Source organism: Oculina patagonica, chromosome 8, assembly GCF_052425735.1.
Source record: "Oculina patagonica isolate OP01 chromosome 8, crgOcupat, whole genome shotgun sequence".
In the NCBI taxonomy this organism is placed as follows: Eukaryota; Metazoa; Cnidaria; class Anthozoa; order Scleractinia; family Oculinidae; genus Oculina; species Oculina patagonica.
The window spans coordinates 14,209,340-14,230,674 of record NC_135765.1 but is presented as its reverse complement, the minus strand read 5'-3'; the positions used below and the strand labels follow the sequence as shown (position 1 = coordinate 14,230,674).

General features: G+C 36.0%; 1 protein-coding gene and 1 long non-coding RNA gene across 3 annotated transcripts in view; one reads left to right on the top strand and one right to left on the bottom strand.

The window, feature by feature from the left end:
- Positions 1 to 21,335, top strand: part of LOC144663902 (uncharacterized) — a 284,797-nt gene that overhangs the window by 133,861 nt on the left and 129,601 nt on the right. The window lies entirely within an intron of this gene.
- Positions 1 to 21,335, bottom strand: part of LOC144663847 (UDP-glucose:glycoprotein glucosyltransferase 1-like) — a 59,447-nt gene that overhangs the window by 8,594 nt on the left and 29,518 nt on the right. For both annotated transcript variants that reach the window (XM_078524912.1, XM_078524913.1), the window contains exons 18-34: positions 15,204 to 15,335; positions 14,720 to 14,803; positions 14,509 to 14,583; positions 13,567 to 13,705; positions 12,943 to 13,041; positions 8,756 to 8,850; positions 7,539 to 7,772; positions 6,796 to 6,933; positions 6,289 to 6,390; positions 5,828 to 5,874; positions 5,010 to 5,108; positions 4,187 to 4,260; positions 3,851 to 3,879; positions 2,810 to 3,079; positions 1,517 to 1,568; positions 1,035 to 1,141; positions 83 to 168 (exon numbers count right to left, since the gene is read on the bottom strand). In XM_078524912.1, the coding sequence (XP_078381038.1) occupies positions 83 to 168; positions 1,035 to 1,141; positions 1,517 to 1,568; positions 2,810 to 3,079; positions 3,851 to 3,879; positions 4,187 to 4,260; positions 5,010 to 5,108; positions 5,828 to 5,874; positions 6,289 to 6,390; positions 6,796 to 6,933; positions 7,539 to 7,772; positions 8,756 to 8,850; positions 12,943 to 13,041; positions 13,567 to 13,705; positions 14,509 to 14,583; positions 14,720 to 14,803; positions 15,204 to 15,335 (1,862 nt within the window). The remainder of the gene's footprint in view (positions 1 to 82; positions 169 to 1,034; positions 1,142 to 1,516; positions 1,569 to 2,809; positions 3,080 to 3,850; positions 3,880 to 4,186; positions 4,261 to 5,009; positions 5,109 to 5,827; positions 5,875 to 6,288; positions 6,391 to 6,795; positions 6,934 to 7,538; positions 7,773 to 8,755; positions 8,851 to 12,942; positions 13,042 to 13,566; positions 13,706 to 14,508; positions 14,584 to 14,719; positions 14,804 to 15,203; positions 15,336 to 21,335) is intronic.

The following is a 21,335-nucleotide window of genomic DNA, read 5'->3' as shown; positions in this document are numbered from 1 at the left end:
GAGCTGTAGTCACGAGTTGCTGAGCAGTGAATTTCTTGGACATAATAAATTTTACTTTGTAGTTAGAGGGTAGATATGTTACCTTTCAATCTCGTAAATTTCGGACGATCTGCCTTCTCTCACTCTTAGGGACCAAGCTCCGGGGGAAGCTTTGAGCTGGAAATAGCCCTGTACGTCAAACAAAACAAAAGAAAAAAAAAACTTGTTTAAAACGTCTTGAGGCACAAGGGCACACCACTTTATGTATGATGGAATCAAAAAGGATTTTGCCGCCTCCACTCCCCTGTACCCCAAATAACTTATTCTTCTCGACGGGTTATGCTCGTTATAAAATTATTCAAGACTGCGGCCCCGTGATAGAAAGAGACTGCCCGACGATCCAATCGCAAAGAAAGTATTAAAAACGTTATCTGTAATGTTCAGAATTATTAAACTGTAAATGAACATTTCACTCCAAGTTAAAATTTTGAATGACGCCGCTGTATATATGTTTATAAGTGTATAAATGGACTTATGGATCACTCTATGGAGTTACTAGCTAACAGGGACATTCATAGCTATAACACAATGAATAAAGACATGCTTAGGCTACCTCATGTAACCAAAAATTGGGGAAAGCAGAGAGTGTGTTATCACTCTCTGAAAGACTGGAATAACCTAGACAGAGACACCAAAAATGCACTTGATTTTGTTAATTTTAAGCGTAGCGTTCTAAGTAGGTTAGTTAATTCTTTTTTTTTTTTTAATTTTAAGTTAGTTTTTAATAATAGTTTTTAATTGTTAGGTATTTTTCGTTTTATTGTATATAGTCTTATTAAGTATTTTTAATCTTAGTTAGGACCTTTCTGAAAACCACTGTATAGTGAATGAAGGCTTCCTAATAAAAGATTATTATTACTTAAGGGGCACGAGAACGTTTTCAAGATATACCACCAAATGTAGCCACGGCTAATCGGAGGTCGAAAAAAAAAAAAATGGAGAAGAGAACGGAAAGTGCAATTGGGGTAGTAGTTACACATGCCGCTCAGACTTACCAAATTCGCCATCACAATCGTATCAAACATGGCAGGGTTCCTTGGAGTACCAAGTGTAAACTGTAGTCCTCTTGGCGGCTGTCTGGTGTGGAAGTCGGAGCAATGGCCTGTCAGTGGAAGAAAAGAAATATTGTGGACAAATATAACAACAATGTCACCGGACAAACATTTCCTTCAAACTATAATAAAATTAAATGAAAAACAAGGAATGTCCAGAAGGATTTCTATCTTGCGTCTAAGGGGTTGGGAACTTTCGGTTGTGTTAGATTGTAAATAAGTGTTAACTTTATTAATTCTGTGCCTACAAAGTATCAAGTCGAAAGCAAACTTGAAAACGCAAACCACACGTTTTTCGGATTGTCCCTACAGTGGAATTTATTTCAAACATCGTCAAATCAATTCGTAACATTTGTCAAGTATTTTCCAACAAATAACCAACTAACAAAATGTTGAAAAAAACGCGCTTGCGTCCAGCTCTTTACCTTCAATAAAGATGTACTCCAACTCAAATTTTCCGATGACTTGATTCTCCACCTGGAAAGTAGGAAAACATCGTATTTGGTTAGAACATTTTGAACCTCTTTCAATCCAAAGTGATAGACTGTCCACAGCCTCTCTATTTTTCAACGCAAAAAAGCGTTGCGCTGGCGCCCAGTTCTCTCGCAGTTCTTTCCCCGCGCTCATCGGTCGAAAAATACGAAATAATAGAGGGCTTTGAACGGTCTACCAAAGTGGCGACCAACTGAAGCGTTCACGAACAGTTATATAGTCAACAATTATGTCTGTTGAGCGCAAAGGAGGGGCGCAGTGGCCTAATAGTTAGTGCGCTAGACTCCGGATGGAGCGGTCCGAGTTTCGGTGCCTGAGGTCACTGCATCATGTTCTTGGGCAAGACACGTTACTTTTATAGTGCCTCTCTTCACCCAGGTGTATATAAATGGGTATCGGCGAATTTAATGCTGTGGATAACCCTGCGATGCACTAGCATCCGATCAAAAGGGAGTAGAAAGACTCCTAGCCGCTTCATGCTACAAAAACGGGATACGCTTCGCCCTGATAGGTCACCTGGCCCGAACGTAGACTTTAAAAATGGAAATTTAAAGTGGCATCTTCCACATAGTGGCTTTTCCGATCCCACTGATTCCAGATCGTATTGGAATTTAGTAGTGTTGGTTTTTACCTTTATCTGTTGAAAGTAATAAATAATTTTGTGTAAAGGTCATTTTTCTAGCTACCTTATTACATAAAATTTTCGCGACAGGTTAATTTCGCGCTTTTGAGGTGCGCATATTTCGCGATTTTGCGAAAATTTTGTATTTTGAATCACTTTAATTTCGCGTTTTTGAGTAAGACACAATTGACATTTCCCTGGCAATATTGGTTAACATGCCCTTAATTTAAATAAAACGACTTCATCCAAGGAACAATAACGTCAAAATTGACAAAAACGCAAGGGCGGGACTTATTCTCGGGAATAGCAACAACAGAGCAGTTCCCACAATGTCTACAAGTAGGCCATGTTTGTACGTGCATGAGATATTGTTCTTGAGTCAATTGAAGACAACATCCATTTTCAGTTACACTAAAAATTCCTTCCTTTAGTGGTACTAAACTTATTTTTTTTTTATCGTTGATATAACGTGGGTCACTCAATTTTCGCGTCATGTTATGTTCGCGACACACATTGTTTGCGTCACTTTAATTTCGCGATTTTTTTTTGAATCGCGAAATTAACGTGTCGCGAAAATTTCATGTAATAAGGTAACTTTCCTCACCTCCTGTAATTTGATGTTGTCCAAGTCGTGCGGTGAGTACACTGCTTCTACCATCCACCCGAGTGGTGTGTCCATGTTCATGGTCAGCAGTACCGTCTGCGGCATGTCAGAGAACAAGGCGACCGGCCCCTCCGCCATGGCTCCATCCTCATCAAATGTGACTTCAGGCTCCAGCACATATCGGTAGAAGCGATTCACAGGCAACTCAGAGAGCTTTTCACGAGAGTTCATTGCGAGTTTGATGTTCACGTTTGTCACATTTTGAAATACCTAAGGGAAATAACAGAAAACCTCTAAGTCTGATAATGCATGTCTCGCAAGAAGACACAAACGACTCGGGGAACACGAGGAGTACTTACTTCGATGTTGCTTAAAAAAGGCAATTATCCAATATTTTCTACTCTACCTTCCCTAGTTCGTTTTTAGTGTTCCATTTTTAAAAAAACTAAGAATTTCACCCCAGTAAAGGATAACACAACTGTTACTATTTTTTTACGCAAAAAACGACCCGAAACAAACATTCACTGTAGCCAACAAGTCTTGCTGCGTCTGTTTCATGTTTTTGATAGTATTTCAATTATTTGTTAAAAATTAATACCTGACGCTTAAATGCAATACCAATGTTGGATCTCTGTATCGGTAATGAGAATTATACTAGGGCCGCCAAGCGGCCTGAAGCAATAATTCGGATTATATAAACAGACGAAGTGAGAAATATATGAGGTTCCCAGCCTTCACCCTTCCCTGGTGTATTTATAGGGTGTTGATTTGCCTGTCTATTCCATGGCGTCAAAAAGCCAGCGAAGGATCATGGGTCCTCGGGACCTAGGCACCAGGGCCTTATGGGTAGACCCAGGCCCTTGTTTTCCTTTTAAGGGGGGTACCCCTTATATTTTTAGCGTTAAAAAGTGGTTTGAAGCACTAACTGGGAAATTCCTACCATTTGTTTTCTCATATATTTCGAACGGAGTCTGTGAAATATAATTTCATCTCGCTTCGTTTGTTCGTTCGAAAATACATAAAAAAAAAACTAAAACTTACCATGAGTATTGGGGCAATTTTCTGGGCAGCTGAGAAAAACGAGAACAAGTAAATTAGACGCCAGTCAAAAAGATAAGTAGAAATCGAACATACAAATAAGACTAACATTAAAGTAGATTATTTAAGTAAAGTTTATTATTTCTGACAAGTGTATGTTGCCCAACATGCAAACCACGTTTAGTAGCTATATTGCAGTGACTTCACTGTTTAAAAAGATTGCGTTTCGAAAACATTTGGCAAGATTTATTGTAGACGGTGTCAGTGCGTAATGGGAAGTGTTGTTGATGCAAAACAAAATCAACAAAGAAAGAAAAAATCCAACAAATAGAGGGATACCTTGTGACAGAGGATCCAGAACAGCGACTACATCAAAACTGGCACCGTCATGATTTGGCTTGATGTTCATGACACTGACAAATGAAACAACGGTGAAAGCGTTTTCAATACGTTATCTTGCGTGAAATGTGAAATGTTTATCGACATTTTGGACGTAACGGCAGCTTGCGTTGCTTGCGGAGTATTTTAACACTGAAAAAGGAGCGTCCTTTGTGCTTTTCGCATAAATGATTATTATACGTTAACTGACTACCGCAAAATTCCGGTTATAAGCCCTGGGCTTATAGAACTTCGTTAGGGGTTTTGTGGGGCTTATATAAGCGGAGGGGCTTATATCTGGGAGGGCGTATAAGCGGAATAAGAAAAACGTTTCGAAACGAGCCACGGGAGTGTTGATCGAAATACGTTTTAAAGTTAAAAACGCATTCTAAAGCAACATTAAACATTAAGCCCTGTTCAGTACTGTCATCCGACAGAGGGGGGCTTGTATCCGGGGGGGGGGGGGGCTTATCATCGGATGTATTTTTTTTGTTTTCAGGTCGATGGGCCTATAACCCGAGGGGCTTATAACCGGAATTTTACGGCATAAGATTCCATAATGAGATCGCAAGTGGGGCCTTATTGACTACCACCAGGATTTTAGTTTTCTTTTAGTGAATTCCAAATAATCCCCTTGGTTTGGCTAGACTTCTTTAGTTGATCCGGACAAGATACTTATCAAGAATGTGATTATTTAAGTTATAGAGCGACAGCCAAAGACATGAAATATAGACTTAAAAAAGCTCATCAATGAGCTGAAAAACAGAAAACCTTACTTTCTTACCTGTGTTCACTAGCTTTAAACGCAATTTCCTGACGAGATCTTTTATCTCGACTGATCAGTGCAGAAGAAACTTTCATGATGAGATCGCTTCTAAATTCACTGAAGAAATACAAAAATGCAATGTAGTGTTAAGTTTTATCTCAGCAAAAGGACCGAGAAATACTCTAGAACAGCAGTCGTAACAACTGCTGACTATTCTAGGACTCGCTCTCCCTAGTGAAGAAGGGTTGGGGTTGGGAACGAAGGCAGTAGGGGGTTGGGGAAAAGGTAGAAGGAGGGGGAGAAAACCAGAACTGGCCGAGATACAATGCATTGGCCTAAAAAAATATATAATACATATTGGTTGCAGTTATGTAGGAATCCCATATGGCCAGTGAAATAGCCCAAGCAATTTTCAACGGATCCCCTTATAAAACTACTAACCCGGACAAGAATCGAATCAATAGATAGTCAAAACGAAAAAGACAAAACAAAATTAGCAAACAAACAAACAAAACGAAAACAGCAAGTGTCTATACAAGTTCTCTTTTACTTCTATTGCTCGGCCAAAAAGAGCTTCGCACGATAAAATACTCCGTGTCGATTGATCTTAAACCTCATCTTATAAATGGCATTCTTGTTTGTTAAGATATCATTGTCAAACCAAAGGTCATAACTTTCACATCAAAGGCACACTCAACAAACTACTTTCTAAAGAAGCTGTTGTTCTGCGCGCCGGCGGGCAAGTGAAACAGTTAACTGATCATCAACAAGAAGTTGATAAGGACAAATATACCGCCGTGGCGAATTTCGCATTTATGCTAAAAAACTCCACCAACCTTGTATCGTCATCAGCTGACAAGCCTTCAAATGTCATTTCATCAATCTGCGAAAGAACAAATAGAACGGCTTTGAACAACGAAGTAAAAATACAGGAAGAAGGAGGAATACACTCCACTGTGCCTCGTATTTTCAACTCTATTTTCGGTGTTTACATCATGGCTAGGGATGTAGAATGCTCGAGGAATCTCCGGCCATATTCCTCAATGGTGAGAAGGGAATAACTCTGGTAAGTGAAGTCTCAGTGTTTGAAAATGTGATAAAGCGCTGCCTCTCGACTGAGTTTGATGTATTACTTTAAAGTCTGCCTATCCACTTGTTACATGTAAACGTGTGGACATACCCGATCTATCTCCCTCTATCTACTTGCTTGCCGCGGAAAGATACCTGAAACAGTCTGTCGCGTCTGATAAATTACTTCAAAGTCTGCCTACCTTCTTGCTTGTCATAATAAACATACCTGATCTCTGACTTTGCGAGCATACAAGTCCATGTCAAAGTTCTCAAGCAGTTTGAAGTCCTCTTCAGTAAACAAAGTGTTTCCAAGAAGTGGACCAAATACCTGTGAGCAAACACATTTCCAGCTGGGATTAGGCAAGTAAAAAAATATCAAAACTTATTTAATATTAATTAATTGAGACGTACGAGAATGCGCATAGGCGTCGTCAGAAGCATGAAGTGAGGCATGGCCATTTTCCAATTTTCCAAAATAAGCGCCTTCTTTCAAACATCGTATCTCGGAAACGAATTCGGTGACCCCCATTTTTTTTTTACATTTCTGACAAGAGTAACTCGAAAACTGGCAGTGGTGAAAGTTTAAGAAAAATTTCAACATTAGAAGATTTTCGCACGAGTGTCCTAAAATTGATCTTTTATTTCTCTGAGTCAGGTCAAAAAGATCTTTTAAATCTTGCAGTCATAAAATACAAGGGGGGGGGGGGGGGGTGGTCGCTTGAAGAACACTAACCCTTCCATTAGTTACGACAGCGGCTTGTCCTGGCTGAAGATTAACAACCTGTCTACAGAAAGCTTGGTGAGAGAATAGCCTGCCATTGAAGGCATTCCCATCGACCAGCTTAGCTTTAATAGCTTCTGCTTTCAGGCCCTAAAAACATCAGAAGAAATAATGACGAAATATATATATAAAGTATGATTTTAAAACAGTTAGGAAATACTAAAGATGTTAGGCCAACTGTAAAGCATTACATACGTATAGTGCGACACATTCAGTTACAATACTCAGTTAAACAGTGTGTAAAGTTTAGGATTGATTGATTTATGATTTTGTTACTTTTTTTTAGTTAACACATACTATTTATAAAGTACATAATTACCAGTAAAGACAACATTGCTTTCAACAAGGACCGGTCGTTTCAAATTAGACAATATCAGAACCACACAAAATGATTAAAATTACGATAACCATAATCGTGCCATTCGTAAGAAAATAACATCTGGAATTGGAGCATTAATGGAGGACACCCAAAACTTCAGGCAGCTTTCCGCCAATTTTTAATCTTTTCAGCCAAACAACAGCTAACAACCTCACATGTTATTTATGGGAAAATGACCTCTAGACGTCACTTCTCCCTTAATTTGCTATTTTGTAGCAGAAACGCCAACGTGGAACTTAAAAACCCTAACAATTAACGACTAACACTGTGCGCTATTTCGTTAAAATAAAGTAAGCAACTTATGATCAAAACTCACCGTAGCTTTGTCTAAGAGGTCTGTCATTGCCTTGGAATCTGAGGACAATTTATTGAAGTCGTTACCCTCGTCAAGCAGTTTCTCTATGAATGCTAGCATTGCAGGAGTCACGTGACTTTTTGAAGCCAGCACTGCCTCAACTGTCCGAGCGATCTGAAGCACCTCTGGCTGATTATCTGTTTGTTTTATTGATGGATTGTGGATAAGTCCTACTCTTGTACTCGACGATGATTTCTGCAGAGTAAGAAGAGATTCTTAATAATGATAAAGAAAAAAAAAAATACATCTGAACCTCATCTTCGGTCTCCTTGAACATTTTCCCATCAAAACCTTTTCTCTTCAACAATTTGTTACTGCAAGAGGCCTGTTTAGAATTAAGATATGATTTCATGACTAACCAAGGAGTAGCCGATGATTCCTGTCCTAAGTTGTACTACTTTGTAACTAGAGCGATTTTTCCCGCGCTTCGTATCGGCTACATGTATTAGCTTCGAGTTTTGATTGGTTCACGGAACTGTCTGTGTCCTCTGTGGTCGGCCAGAGTGATTACCTTGGTTTTGGTTTTACTACATTCAAACGAAAATCGCTTTAACTAGCTGCCATTTCTTCAAACTTTAAGCATACAGTCGAAGCTCTCGTAAGCGGACACCCTCGGGACGCGAAAAAAGTGTCCGTAACTGGAGCTGGCCGCTTACGAGAATGGTTCTCGTACGCGGCCAATAGAGGTGTAGGGGATAGATGGCCGCTTACGGGAGCTTGCCCAGCTAGCAATAACCGGACGGACGTGGATGACGACAAAACAAGCCCTGAAATATGGTACTGTAATTATTGTTAAATCATTGTGACTAACGGCGATGAGAAGTTGATTGATAAAAACAAAAAACAGAGGTTTTTGTAGGATTTTCTTCGGGGTGTCCGCTTATGGGAGCTTAAAAACAAAGAAAAAGTCTAAGTCGTAATCTGTGAAAGTGTCCGCGACCGCTTATGAGAATGTCCGCTTACGAGAATGTAAAAATACAGAGTTTGTATGGGAGTTAAAGCGGAGTTTCAAACAAGGCGGCCGTAAGTAGAGCTGTCCGCTTACGAGAGTGTCCGTTAAGAGAGCTTTGACTGTATGTCTCTGTGTTTTCAGAGATAAGTTACTTTTTGAAACAAAATCTAAATGGCCTGGAAACCGCCCCCTAGTGACTACTAGAAATGTGAACGTATTTCTATACCATTTGTTGGAGAGCAGCCTTGACAAGAGCCCTGCCTTCTTTTTTGGCAAGATCAGCAATGACCCAGTTTGTTATGGGCTTCAAACTGAGCTCTTCTGCAAAACAAACAGAAAACAAAACACAAACCAAATGTCAGGTGCATAAAATTTTTGTTTACTAAATCTGAAAGTAACAGATATTTTGAATAGGTGGCCATGTTGTATTGGTTTAAAACAATCAGGAGGCAACAGTTGGTGGATAACAACTTTTATTTCAAAACATCCATCAATTAGCTTCTTTGCTACCCGCCTTGATGAGCAACTAGCTACAGTAGAATCCCGATTTCTCGAACTCTCAATTCATCGAGCCTCCCAATAACTCAGACGAAAAGTCGTTTCCCTTGAATGTCCCTCTTTTAATGGAACACAGCAATTTTTACCCTCAATTTCTCGAACTAATTATATAGCTGTCAGTAAATCCTATATTGTCAGCGCAGCTATTTTTCCTTAATTTCTGAGAACTGTCCAATTTGGGATTAAATTTGGATAGTTTCAATTAGGACTTTCAGGTAAAATGCACAAACTGTCCAATTTAAGAATCAAAGGCTCTATGAGCAAAGTCGTGAATGTGGTATATTATAAACTGATAGCCCAGAATTAGCCAAAATAAATTTTAAATGTCTGCTGACAAACGACAATTTTTGTAATTGTCTATGGAATCTGTTAACGTACGTCATAATTGAGTCATGTTTAAAATTCTAGCTGGTAAGTGATAAATAACCCCATATTCTAACTGAAAACTAACCATCCAGTAGTCCATCGAGACCTTCTAGCTAAGCAGCTAAGAAGTGAAGATTATTTCAGAGCTTAAAATAATTAATGTTGAGAGAGACACGTATAGTGGTAACAAGATATGAGGTACCTTAAGATGCTGCGAAGCTGGTAATGGAAAGAAGCTAGGGAATTTTTTTTTTCACCAAACTGTTTCACATTTGCTAAAGGGTTCTTTAATTAATAACCAGGTAACTTAGCCATTTTATACAGGACAGTGGTATTATTTGACATACATTTTTCTCTGTTACAGCAAGGCGCCCAAAAGTGTGACCACTTTTAATTTATTCACATTCTTCCGTGCAGATTTAATCCAATCAGAAGTCAACTGGAACCTGTCCTTGGCTTCTGATTGGATGGTGGTTGCACGAAAGAATGTGAATTAATTAAAGGTGGTCACACTTTTGGGCGCCTTGCTGTAAAGAATGGCAGACACTGGACAGAAGGCAAATAATTAAAAGAAACTAACAGATGCCTCATACATGTGACTTCTAAGAATTAAAATTGGCAGGAAACAGTAAAGTCAACATAATTTATTATCAATTTAGAGGCCTGATACATGTAACAAATGAAAACTGCTGCTTATTTCCTTTTCTGGTATCTTTACTTGCAACCAAAAAGTTTACTTTACCCCTTTACATGCCACGAAAATCATCAATGCATTTTAATCAGCCTTATTAATTCGTTTTTAAATAATCTCTATACATTGCCAGCCATCCTGCATAGATTTGGTGGCCATGTTGGATTAAAGGATCTGAACCTTAAAGCTTGTTTATCTTTTACTCTTTGTTTTCAGCAGTCAATAACAATAACTTCCAAATATTTTATTTTTCAAGCTGTACAGTCTGCTAAAAGGCAATTTATAGAGAGCAGTATTCACTGTCTGTGAAATGAGAGTAAATTTGAAATAAAATTCTTTTTCTGATCATGTGTTTCATACAAGTTACTGCAGGATGTTCATTTCAGCCCACACCTCTTGACAGCCTAGCCCCATGTAGAGTTCAGTGATGTGCTCTATTGCAGGATATTGTTTTGGTGAATCTGTAAATTAATTCAAAATTCTATGTGCCTTGTTAAAATAAATCTGTAGGACAACACGTACAACAAACCATCTAAGTGTAAAAAATTTGTTTTTTATCAGCATGACATGCAACCAGGTTCCTTTTCGGCTGAGATGACTGCATGCATTTATTTGGGGGGGGGGGGGGGGGGGGAGGCATAGGACATGTACATAAATCGACCTTAAGGTTACTATTGTTATATTAGTGGCTATTACATTTTAGCGATTTTAGTGAGTTGGGCAAAAATCGCTAAATTTAGTACTTGCTAAAATTTGTCGTGGTCAAATTTCAAGTACCTCCCCGGTACCCCCTTCCCACCCTAATGGAACACAAAAATGGATACTGGTAACTTTGTTCTTTTAGGCAATGCAATTTATGTTCATTCAATGTCAAGATACGGTAGTTTTTTTCTTTTACTGAACATTTATTTTCATCTTAGCCATATGTTCATCACCGGCCAGTAAAAGCTGGTTTACACGATATTACCTTTTTTTTGATGTTTTTGGAAAATCCCTATATTAAATAGTCGCTAAATCTTGCTCAGAAAAAATCGCTAAAATTAATAGCTGCTAACAATAGTACTCTCTCAGTACTTCTTTGAATGTCTACCCCATAGCACTCAGTGGATGTTGACAAAGCAAAAAATTACCTGAGTGCAATGATACACCCCTGGAGAACTACAATTACCACAGTTGAACTACTATGTCCCTTTTTTGACAGACCATGTGTATGAAGAAAAAATAATTGTAAGGGACTGATGCATAATACTGTGTTTACAAATGTAGTTTTGCCTTCAAAAGCAGAGCAGATTTATCATTCACATAAGGCTTGCTACCTAATGAGCTACGAATGCCAGAGGAAATTTTGATTTAAGTTTAAGAGATACGAGATAGATGTACTTGGGAACTTCGTTAACGAGAGTGTGACAACGAATATAAAATATTACTAGATACAAAAACTTGACGAACGTGCAAATGAATGATCGACCGAAAGACAAAGCAAGCCAACTATAGATATCTCTATAATCGTTTCGAAACGCATCAGTTTAATCTTGCTGAGTGAGACTAATTTGTAGTGAAAAATACAGCCTTATTTAGGGTGATTTATTACTTACCAACTATTTGATTGCATTTCAATGAAAGATAATTTCATATCCGCGGACTTTCAAAATAAGCTATCGATCGGCGTGCAAGTTTCTTGCTTCCTTGGCCATCCTTTCCGTTGCATTGTGTGTAAATGTGGATTCGAGCACTGGCCTCACTAGAAAAATTCCTTCCAGAAAGGAAAAAAATATTCGTATTCTCCTGATGTACATCCACAAGTTCGCATTACAACTCGGGAAACCAGCCCTTGTCCACGTTCATCCGCCATTTTGAACTTAATTTAAACTTAATATAAAATTGCCAGGTTACCAAGCGAGTTTTACACCACCCAGCAAACCGCTATAAGTCGTTCATTACATTCACGACTAAAAAATTGGACAGTTTTGTCTCAGCCAATCAAATCAAAGAAAAACAACATGTGACGGATATTAGCCAATTAGCACAAAGCATAGCGTCAGCCCTGTAAACTTGTCGCATTGTTAGTTGAAAATGGCGGAATTTTATAAGGCAGGTGTGCTACGTTTTACTATTCCTTTTGAGCTTTTCAGCAATAGTAACAACAAAGAGAAATTTTCTACGTTGTCAGAAGAGGAGCTAGCTACACTAAGAAGCAAAAACCAAGAGCAAAACAGCTCCAATAGTACAAAACTTGGATGAACGTAAGTGCAGCGAAGCGAAGCAAGAAATCTGTCAATTATTCATCGCCATGAGCTAGATGCAATTCTTTGTCGTTTTTTTGCTGAAATTCGAAAAGAAAAGACGGTGATGACGTACGAACGAGATAGTGGAAAGTAGTATGTCAGATTCAAGAGGTTGTAAAGCTCTTTGGACAACATCAAATTATTTCCAAATTGGACAGCATGTAGTCCAATTACGTATACTAATTTTCGTTGCCCTCGGAGTTTTGAGAAATTAGGATTCCACAATATTTGCTGGTTGCAGAGATATGCATTTTATATAAAATAAATAACGGTGAAAGTTGAAGTTGAGACGACGTACTTGACTAACAAATGTCTAGAATGTTAGCGCCACATTTTCAGTTGTTTGACAATACGATCCATTTCGACTAGGAAAATCAAACATGTAGAAAAGGAAGAGTTTTGTAGATAATTTACAACTGCTTATTAATCATCCATTTACTTAGTTTTTCCCTGAAGAATAATAATGCGATTAATAATGTGTATGTTCAAGTTTATGAGTCGTTTATCACTTACCTCCTTGTTTAGTAAAGTATTTCAAGTCTTTTACAATCACGGATGTCATTTGTGGGCTATCAAGCATTGAGAATGCCTCTGGATCATTTATCTCCACATCTAGAAGAACGAAAAACAAAAGTTAAAAAAGAATGTAACGTCCAGTGTTGCGGCTCTCGTAAGCATGTAATTCAACTGGTCCTCAACTGTAGCAGTTGCTTTTGTTTATGGGCTAGGGCCATTTTCTGTTGTTTTTTTCTATTATTCTCTCGAGTCCTTGCGAAAGCTGTTAGCCTATTAGAATACGTACAACAGTTTGAGATTTTTAACGTATAAAATCATTTAGCATATTGAAGGAAAAACATGGATGCGCCCGAAAGGAGAACGACTACCACTACAAAAATATATTAAAAACACTTTCCGTACTTTAAGTAGGGCAAATAAACTAGAAGTTTAGCAAAATGAAGAAAGTTATGTAAATACAAGCCATAAGTAAGTATTTTCAACAGCTCGTTCACGGATCCCAAACTTCTGCGAGTGCTTCCATAAGTTCATGGCAACACGAAAAGCAAGGGTTTTTTCATCGCTTTTACAGTGTGCACAGTACAGATTTATTTTACAAAAAGGGATTTGCAAAGCGTGTACCTGCACCTGGCATTTGATGACTGCCAGTCAAGTCAATAAACGGTCTGTCCATGGACTGGACCATGCTATTCACTCTGGGGACTACATTCGGTTGACTCATGAGGTACTCGTACACACTAGAGTAACGATAAATGGCGCCCTACAAAAACACAATACTCATGGTAAAAATCAAACAAACAAAACATCAAACTTCTTTCACCCTTTTATTCCAAAATCAGTGACAAAAAGAAAAATTCTGAACGTTGTCGCTCCTTGTGTTCAATTGATTGCTTTCATATTTTAGATCACGCCTCTACCAGCTTTCAACTTAAGATAAAGGAGGCTATCCATATTCAAAAAGAACTACCTTGCCTCAATCAGCAATTATACCATGTAAATCTAAAATTATCCTTCTAATTCACACATTTTCACGTTCTGTTGTTACTACTTGTCTTAATTAGCATTTTTTTTCTACTTATTATTCAACTCACTGTGCTTTGTAAACCATTCAACTGAAGATGACAGATGCTCTGTCAAAACATGTCTTTGAAACTTAAAAAAATTGTCGTTTTTCTTAAAATCTTTACGTGTCTGCTGTTCTCAAGACCTTTTAAAAACAGAAAAGTAATTTTTGTGCAATCATAGAGAGCGTGGGCTAGTTAAGGTTAGCTATAATAGCACAATTTACGGTTAACACGTGATTTGTTATTTTGAGGTTAGCAAAATCCGAAGTTTAATAGAGATCTGATTCAATCTCGATGAAATATAAAAATTCAAAAATTGCGATTTGTTTAGGTTATCACATTATTTCGAGTGCAATTTGCAGGCTAGAAGACTGGAAAAATCATAATTAAACACTTGAAACAGTAAGTTTTTTTTTCCCCAGAGACCTCTTGCACTCGTATAACCTGAATGTTTCATTTCCTTCGAAGCCTTCGTAACTCGTTATTTCATATTTCTTACCGAAAACACTGCATGTTGTAAAGGACCTGTTTGCATCATCACCTCTCGTATAACAGCTTCATCTAGGTTGTCAAACTGAACAGATAAAAGTTTCGTTAAGTAAAGTAAAAAGCAGGGTAGGGTAGGTAAGGTAAGGTAGTGTAGGGAGGGTAGGGTAGGGTAGGGTAGGGTAGAGTAGGGTAGGGTGAGGTGTGTAGCATAGTTCGCTTACCTCTTCGCTATCAATTGGCACTCCATTAAGAATAACTTGTGGCAATTCATGAAATCCTGTTTTTTCAAAGAAACGCTGCGAGGACTGAAAGGAAAAGTGAAGAAGCTATTAAAAAAGATCTTTTTGATGTATAAACCTATTTAAGAATAACCTTTCTTTGTTAAAATATACAAACTATAAAAGTCTCAAGGTAAAATCACAAAGATAACGGGTTTACCACGGTGTAAAAACTTTTGAATTTTTTCTTCGTTTTGAAGCAATTGTTTTCCAGCTAAATATTGTTTCGAGGTTCTTTGTTGTCTTGGTCGTTTTTTTGTTTCACGTCACAGGTGAGTTTCACAGGTTTTTTTGCGCCAAGGATGAGCCAAAATAACGATGGTTTTGTTCACAACTTTAGCGTTATTTTGTAAGTAGTCGAGTACTAATCCTGCTGTGATTTGGGAAAAAAAAAATATTTCAAAGCTTTCAGTCAGCATTAAATTACCTTTCGAGCTTCATCATACTCAGAATCTTCAGCAAAAACTTCCTCTGCATCATCTTTGCCAAATGAAGCTGTGAATGACTCCACGACGTGCTGTGCAGATGGTACTTCTCCTTCCGGCAGCCTGTTATAAAGCTAAAAAATACACACACACGTTTTGAGTAAGGTAAGAAACAGTAAAACCGCGAGCTGAGACAGGTAAACAGAGGAACTGTAATCGAGTTCGGAAAGAAGATTAAATGCGAGTGAACCTAGGCAGGTGTGCAGTCGTAGGGAGGGGAGCTGGGAAACGATCGTTTCTATCGCATCGATCGTTTGCAAATACTGAGACGAACGTAGGCGATTTAAGTGATTGGAAGCGATCGTGGGTTCTCATATTATCGTCCCGATCGCCTGGTAGGAGCGAACTGAGATCTATGAAAAACAATCATTTTAGCCATAGATCTAACACAATGGCAGCCTTCAATGAAAAACTCGTGGCCTCCTATCTTCTCAGTTATTGCAGTTTTACGGGGAAGAAAGGAAAGAGAAGCTAGAAGGATAGAACACAGGCATCCAAGCAGTCGTGATAAACCAAATCGCCGCAGACGTTAGCAATCGTCTGTGTAATGTTCTCATATAGTCGCCCTGATCGCAAGAAAACTTTTTGAAGTGACAGAGGCGATAGAAACGATATGGGCGATTATGAGAACCAGCCTTAAATCCACGCTCGTATCTAAATCTGCTACGAATTTGTTCAAAATTATTCAGAATTTATTAATTCTGCGAATTCTTTCTGATGGGATACATAGAACAGCTCACCAGTAGTAATGTACTACACTCTGAGGCAAAAAATTTTTTGCCTTAGAGATTTAGTACATAACTACTATCAGCACTGGATTCCAAAAACTGAAGCCAAATCTGAAACCAAAACTGAAGCCAAATCTGAAACCAAAACTGAAGCCAAATCTGAAAAACTAAATCTGAAGCCAAAGTGAAAAACCTAAACTGAAATCAAATCTCAGAATCAACCCTAGGTCAACCCAAGGTCAAAAAATGGAAACCAAACCTTGAAGCCAAATCTATAAACTAAACCTTGATTAAATGATAAAAATAATCTTTGATTATTTTTGACAATATTTAAAAAATGCTCTTATACTCTTTTTTAAAAATCTTGCATATTAGTGCGTTTGATCATCTCTTTTACGATCTTTATAAAAATTCTTATATATTACCTTTTCCATGTGATAACGCTGAATGTTTAACAAGTTATCACTCATGCTTTTATAACGAAACATAGCACAAGTTTCGTCTCTGGAAAAGCCTAATTCTTTACAAATTTTGATTATACTTTTTAATTCTTCTATATCACTTGCGTTTGGTTTCAAATGCTTAAATAAGACATTTAACATCTTGTTAAACTCAGCTCTATTATCCATTATATATTACTGTATCACATATTATTTATATCCTTTATTATGTGCGTTTATTCATCATATTCTAAATTGCAATCGTTTTATTACCATCTCTCAAGATAACATTAGTATTAATTGCATCCTTAGTATTTAATTTTATCTTTTAATATCCATAAGGATATGTTTCTATATAGTCGTCTGATATGTGCTTAATGGCTCGTTTGTCATATCCAAATTTATATACTTTTTCTTCATATCTGTTGACAATTTGTTTATTTTGCCTTGTAATTTTACTTTCATTTACTAATGTGAGCTCTTTTATTTCATCCTTTACAATTTTAATCATATTTGCGTGATTTAGTATCTGAGAATTTTCATGGTTTAGCCTGAAACCCTTAATAACACATTTTTGCTTATTATTACCATATATGAAACTATAATTCTTTGGTCCACCTGAAATGAATGTATTATTTATAGATTCACCGTCTAACTCATCTGTTAAATCACCTAACATGTCGCCTGTTTCTATTACCTTACTATTTTGAGATTCAATATATATGATGCTGTCAGTGTCAAAATATAACACCTGTTTATCTAAATAGTCTAGTTTTTCATATAACATTAGTCGAGCTGAGCTAGTTGTAAAGCATGCAATGTATATATTCGTATTATAGCTGTTATCAACGAACTGATTTTTGTAAGTGTAGCTCATTTGAACCATTTCTTCATTTATGAAATTCATGTTTAAATTATCTATTGTGTCGTCGAGAAGTACTTGATAAAATTCATTTATGTCAGTCACGTATTTACATTGATTCATGTTATTTCGTTGGCCAAATTTTCCCCAAAGTGAGTTTAAACACATTTTTGCAATTGCTCGTAAACCTGAATTTTCATGTAATTCACCTAATTCAATGTCTAAATTCTTTTTAACTTTATTTCTAAAAATCATCTCGTCATTGTTATTTTTAAAATTATATTTTGTTGATTCAAGTTTTAGCTTCATGAATTTTTTTATATAACCTTTGAATAGATCATCGGATGAGTTCTCAAAATGCCAAACCTCATATATTTTTATAATTTTATAGCCTTTTTCAATGGCCTTATTGACCTCATCTGTTGTCCATGTACCAATAAATGCTCGTTCATTTTCACTATGTTGGCATCTTTCTTGTTGTTTTGATTTAGCACATGATATACACAGAGGGAACATTAGCTTTTCAGCCTTTTCACATTTGATTCTCTGAGGTAGAACAGCATGGTATAATTCTCTTGGAGCTAAAATTTTACATTTTATGAATCCATACCATTTTGTATCGTATTTTTCTGGTGATATTATTTTTTTAGGATGACCAATGGGATATTTTTTGTAGAACTGAACCGTAGGATATAAGGAGCAAAAGTCAACGTATTTACCACATTCGCCTTCTTTGAATTTGTACAATAATTTGGTAGCATTTGTACGCCCCCCGTAGAAAGCATCTCTAGGGTTTAGTTGCCCAACCACTTCTCTATACCAATCATTTTTATAATATTTCTGAAAACTTTTATCCTTTTTTAATTTACATTCCCACATTTCAATAAGATTGTAACTAGCAGTTGTTATTTTGTTGTTTTTATCTTGTGTTTTATTATACAAAGTACCCATATCACTTTGATTCTTATTATTGATAACATCATGTTTGTAACAATCTGGACAACCATGCCAGAAACAACCTTGAAATTCATAAACAGTATTTGTTTCCTTACAAAAACCATCAACTTTTAATTTGTTATTGATGAGTTTTTCACCTCCTGCCAAAGCATGCTGGATCTTAATATTATTTTTCTTGCTTATGTAATCAAGCCATGCAATACTGACTGCACTATGGTTTTCTGTTTGAACAACATTATCAACCACAGCTATAGTATCTTTTGGCATGTAATTACCTCTGTAAATAGCCATGCACACCCCAGCAATTGTGATGTATTTTAATGGATCGATATTTTCTTGATTCATGAAATCGTGCCTGAATTTTAACATACATCTTCTTAATATATCAACATCTGACCTACAGTATTCAATTATTTCTTTTTTGAAATCGAAAACATAATTTTCATTAACACGCTCATTATACCATTGTAAAAATTTCTCTCTATCTTGTGTTTTCATTTGATTAAACCCATAATGTTTTTTTGCAGGCATATTACCAATATAGTTTTGATTACACAGTTTGTTAAAAAAATGTGGAAAGTAACCTTTTTTAAGCTGGCTTAAACCAAAAGTTTTAGGAAACGATGATAAGGGTTGCTGAATAAAATTTAAGCTGTCAATTATTTTGATTCTTAATTGTGGAATTTCCATCATCATAATTTTTGCACCATTGTAAATACAGTAAGGTTTAAAACCATTATCAATACACCATTTAAGAATAAAATGAGAATCGTACCCTTTGGAATTGTGAGCCAGAAGTGTGTATCCTTTATATTTTTCATTAAGAATACAATTACAAAAACTATTAATATCATTGAAGATTGATTCATTACCATTGAAATCATGACAGATAGCTAAATTGACTTCGTGTATTTCAGTGTTTTGTGTACATTCGAAATCAAAAAATAAATATTTTTCATTATACGTTTTACATGAGTAGCAATAATCTTTTTTGGGAATGTTTTTATTTAATTGGCATGGTTTTTTGCTATTTTTGATGCAATTTCCACCCATAACTTTTATCTTTTTCATGAAACATTCATGTTTGCTTTCACAATATTTATTACAATTATTACACATTTTGAAACCGCATTTATGTATTTTAATATATGGTTTTAGTATGATTTGATTGCATTTTAAACATTTTGCTACACTGCTACATACTGAATCATCACTATCTTTTTTCGATCGGTTACTAGTATGGTTTTTGAAGCAAGTATTACCATGAAAAACACGATTGCATTGATTACATGTAACGTCTTTACCATTACATTTATTTCCATCTGGAAAATATTTAAAACAAGATAGACATTTTTGGGGGCATTTGTGTTTATCACGTCTCGTATAAGCTTTTTTACAAGAATGGCAGTAATATGCTACATCTAAAAAGGCTGTCATTGATTTTATGACATCAAAATGATTCCGTGTTTTGTATAAATAAATTTTATCCGTTTTACCATTATTGGATGTATATATGATTTCATTGAACTGCTCAGAATCGATAATGTTAATCTCAATATCTAAATATGATGCAAAGCTATTTACATCTTCTAAAGAATTTCCATAATCATTAATTTCAACATTAGCATTATTATGAAGTTCTTTGGCTTGAATTTGTTGTAGTTTCCTACTTTTATTGAATCCATCTTTCAACTGAGTTGTGGTGTAATTCTCAGGGTGTAAATTAGCATAAGCTGTTACAATGGCTCTTGCTAAACATATTGTGTCATTATTTTTTATCGAGATAATACACTGTTTCCTATTCACAGTTTGTTTAGATAAATATAACCGACCTTTGCCTGCCGGTATTTTGACAGATTGAATGATTATTTTGCAATTTTCTAAATCTATTTCTTTATACTCCAACGTATTGATTACATCTGAAAGTTGATTTAACTTGAAATCAGAAACTTTTAACAATTTTGTTGAGATAGGATGATCTAATTCATCATTTGAAATTACCAATCTGAATCTATCATTACCTTTTAACTGCCTTTTCTTTATTGCCATTTCAACCATTTTTTCAAAGACACTGAAAACATCATTTTTATTATTTATGAAATTTTTACGTACATTTATTTTGAATTCATTGGTATAAGCATTGAATTTTTTATTCGCTGTATTTCCGATTTCAGTTATTTTGAATAGAGGTTGGTCATTCGATGTTGAATCAAAAATGCTGTCATCGAAATTAAATTCATTTGAGACCTTAGTTCTAGGCAATGGAACAGGCTTTTTACTTCTTGGCAATGGCACAGGGTTGTAATCGTCTCTAAATTCAAGAGGTGGTAATATTATATTGTCTTCGTAATCATCAATCATCTGTTTAACACTCTTACGAGTACGAGGAGTTGGGATTGGTTGCCTTGATTCGTATTTCCTAGGCTGGTTGGCTTTTAGTGATAAAATGAGTTTTATAAGGTCGGTTTTAGATAGCTTGTTGAGATCAGATTCTTTCATTTTACTATTAGTTGAGATATTTTTTTGTGTCATTTTTGTGTACTATATAAAATCACCAAACCTTTAAGTCCTTTATAGTAAAAATTATTTTTGAGATTTTTGGTGCGTTTAAAGATAACCAGAAATAATATATTTTTGGTCACCAAAGGTAACAGAAAACAGCAATTTATATATGCTGTGCTATACAATATATAATTATATAATTTTTCTTTATATGTTATTCATCAGGTATAATATTAAACCGATCATCTTCTTGAATGCCTTTAATGACAGCATTTTTAATGTGTTTTTTAGTTCTCATATGACTCCATTTTCCTGCAAGGCAAGTGTGATATTCACAAATATCACAATACCAAGGCTTATTAAGCATGTATTTCGTTTTTGATCTAGTAATAGCTTCTAATCGGTCTTTTTCGGTTGTATAAATTTTGTTCCTTCCCATTTATTATATACTATATATATATAATTCTTTATATGTTTTTTATAATGCGTTTAAGTGATAGATATAAACAGATAATTATTTTCTTTATTAATATATATAGAATGAGTGATATTACATTAAATATCAAACACCTGCCAGAAGCTGAT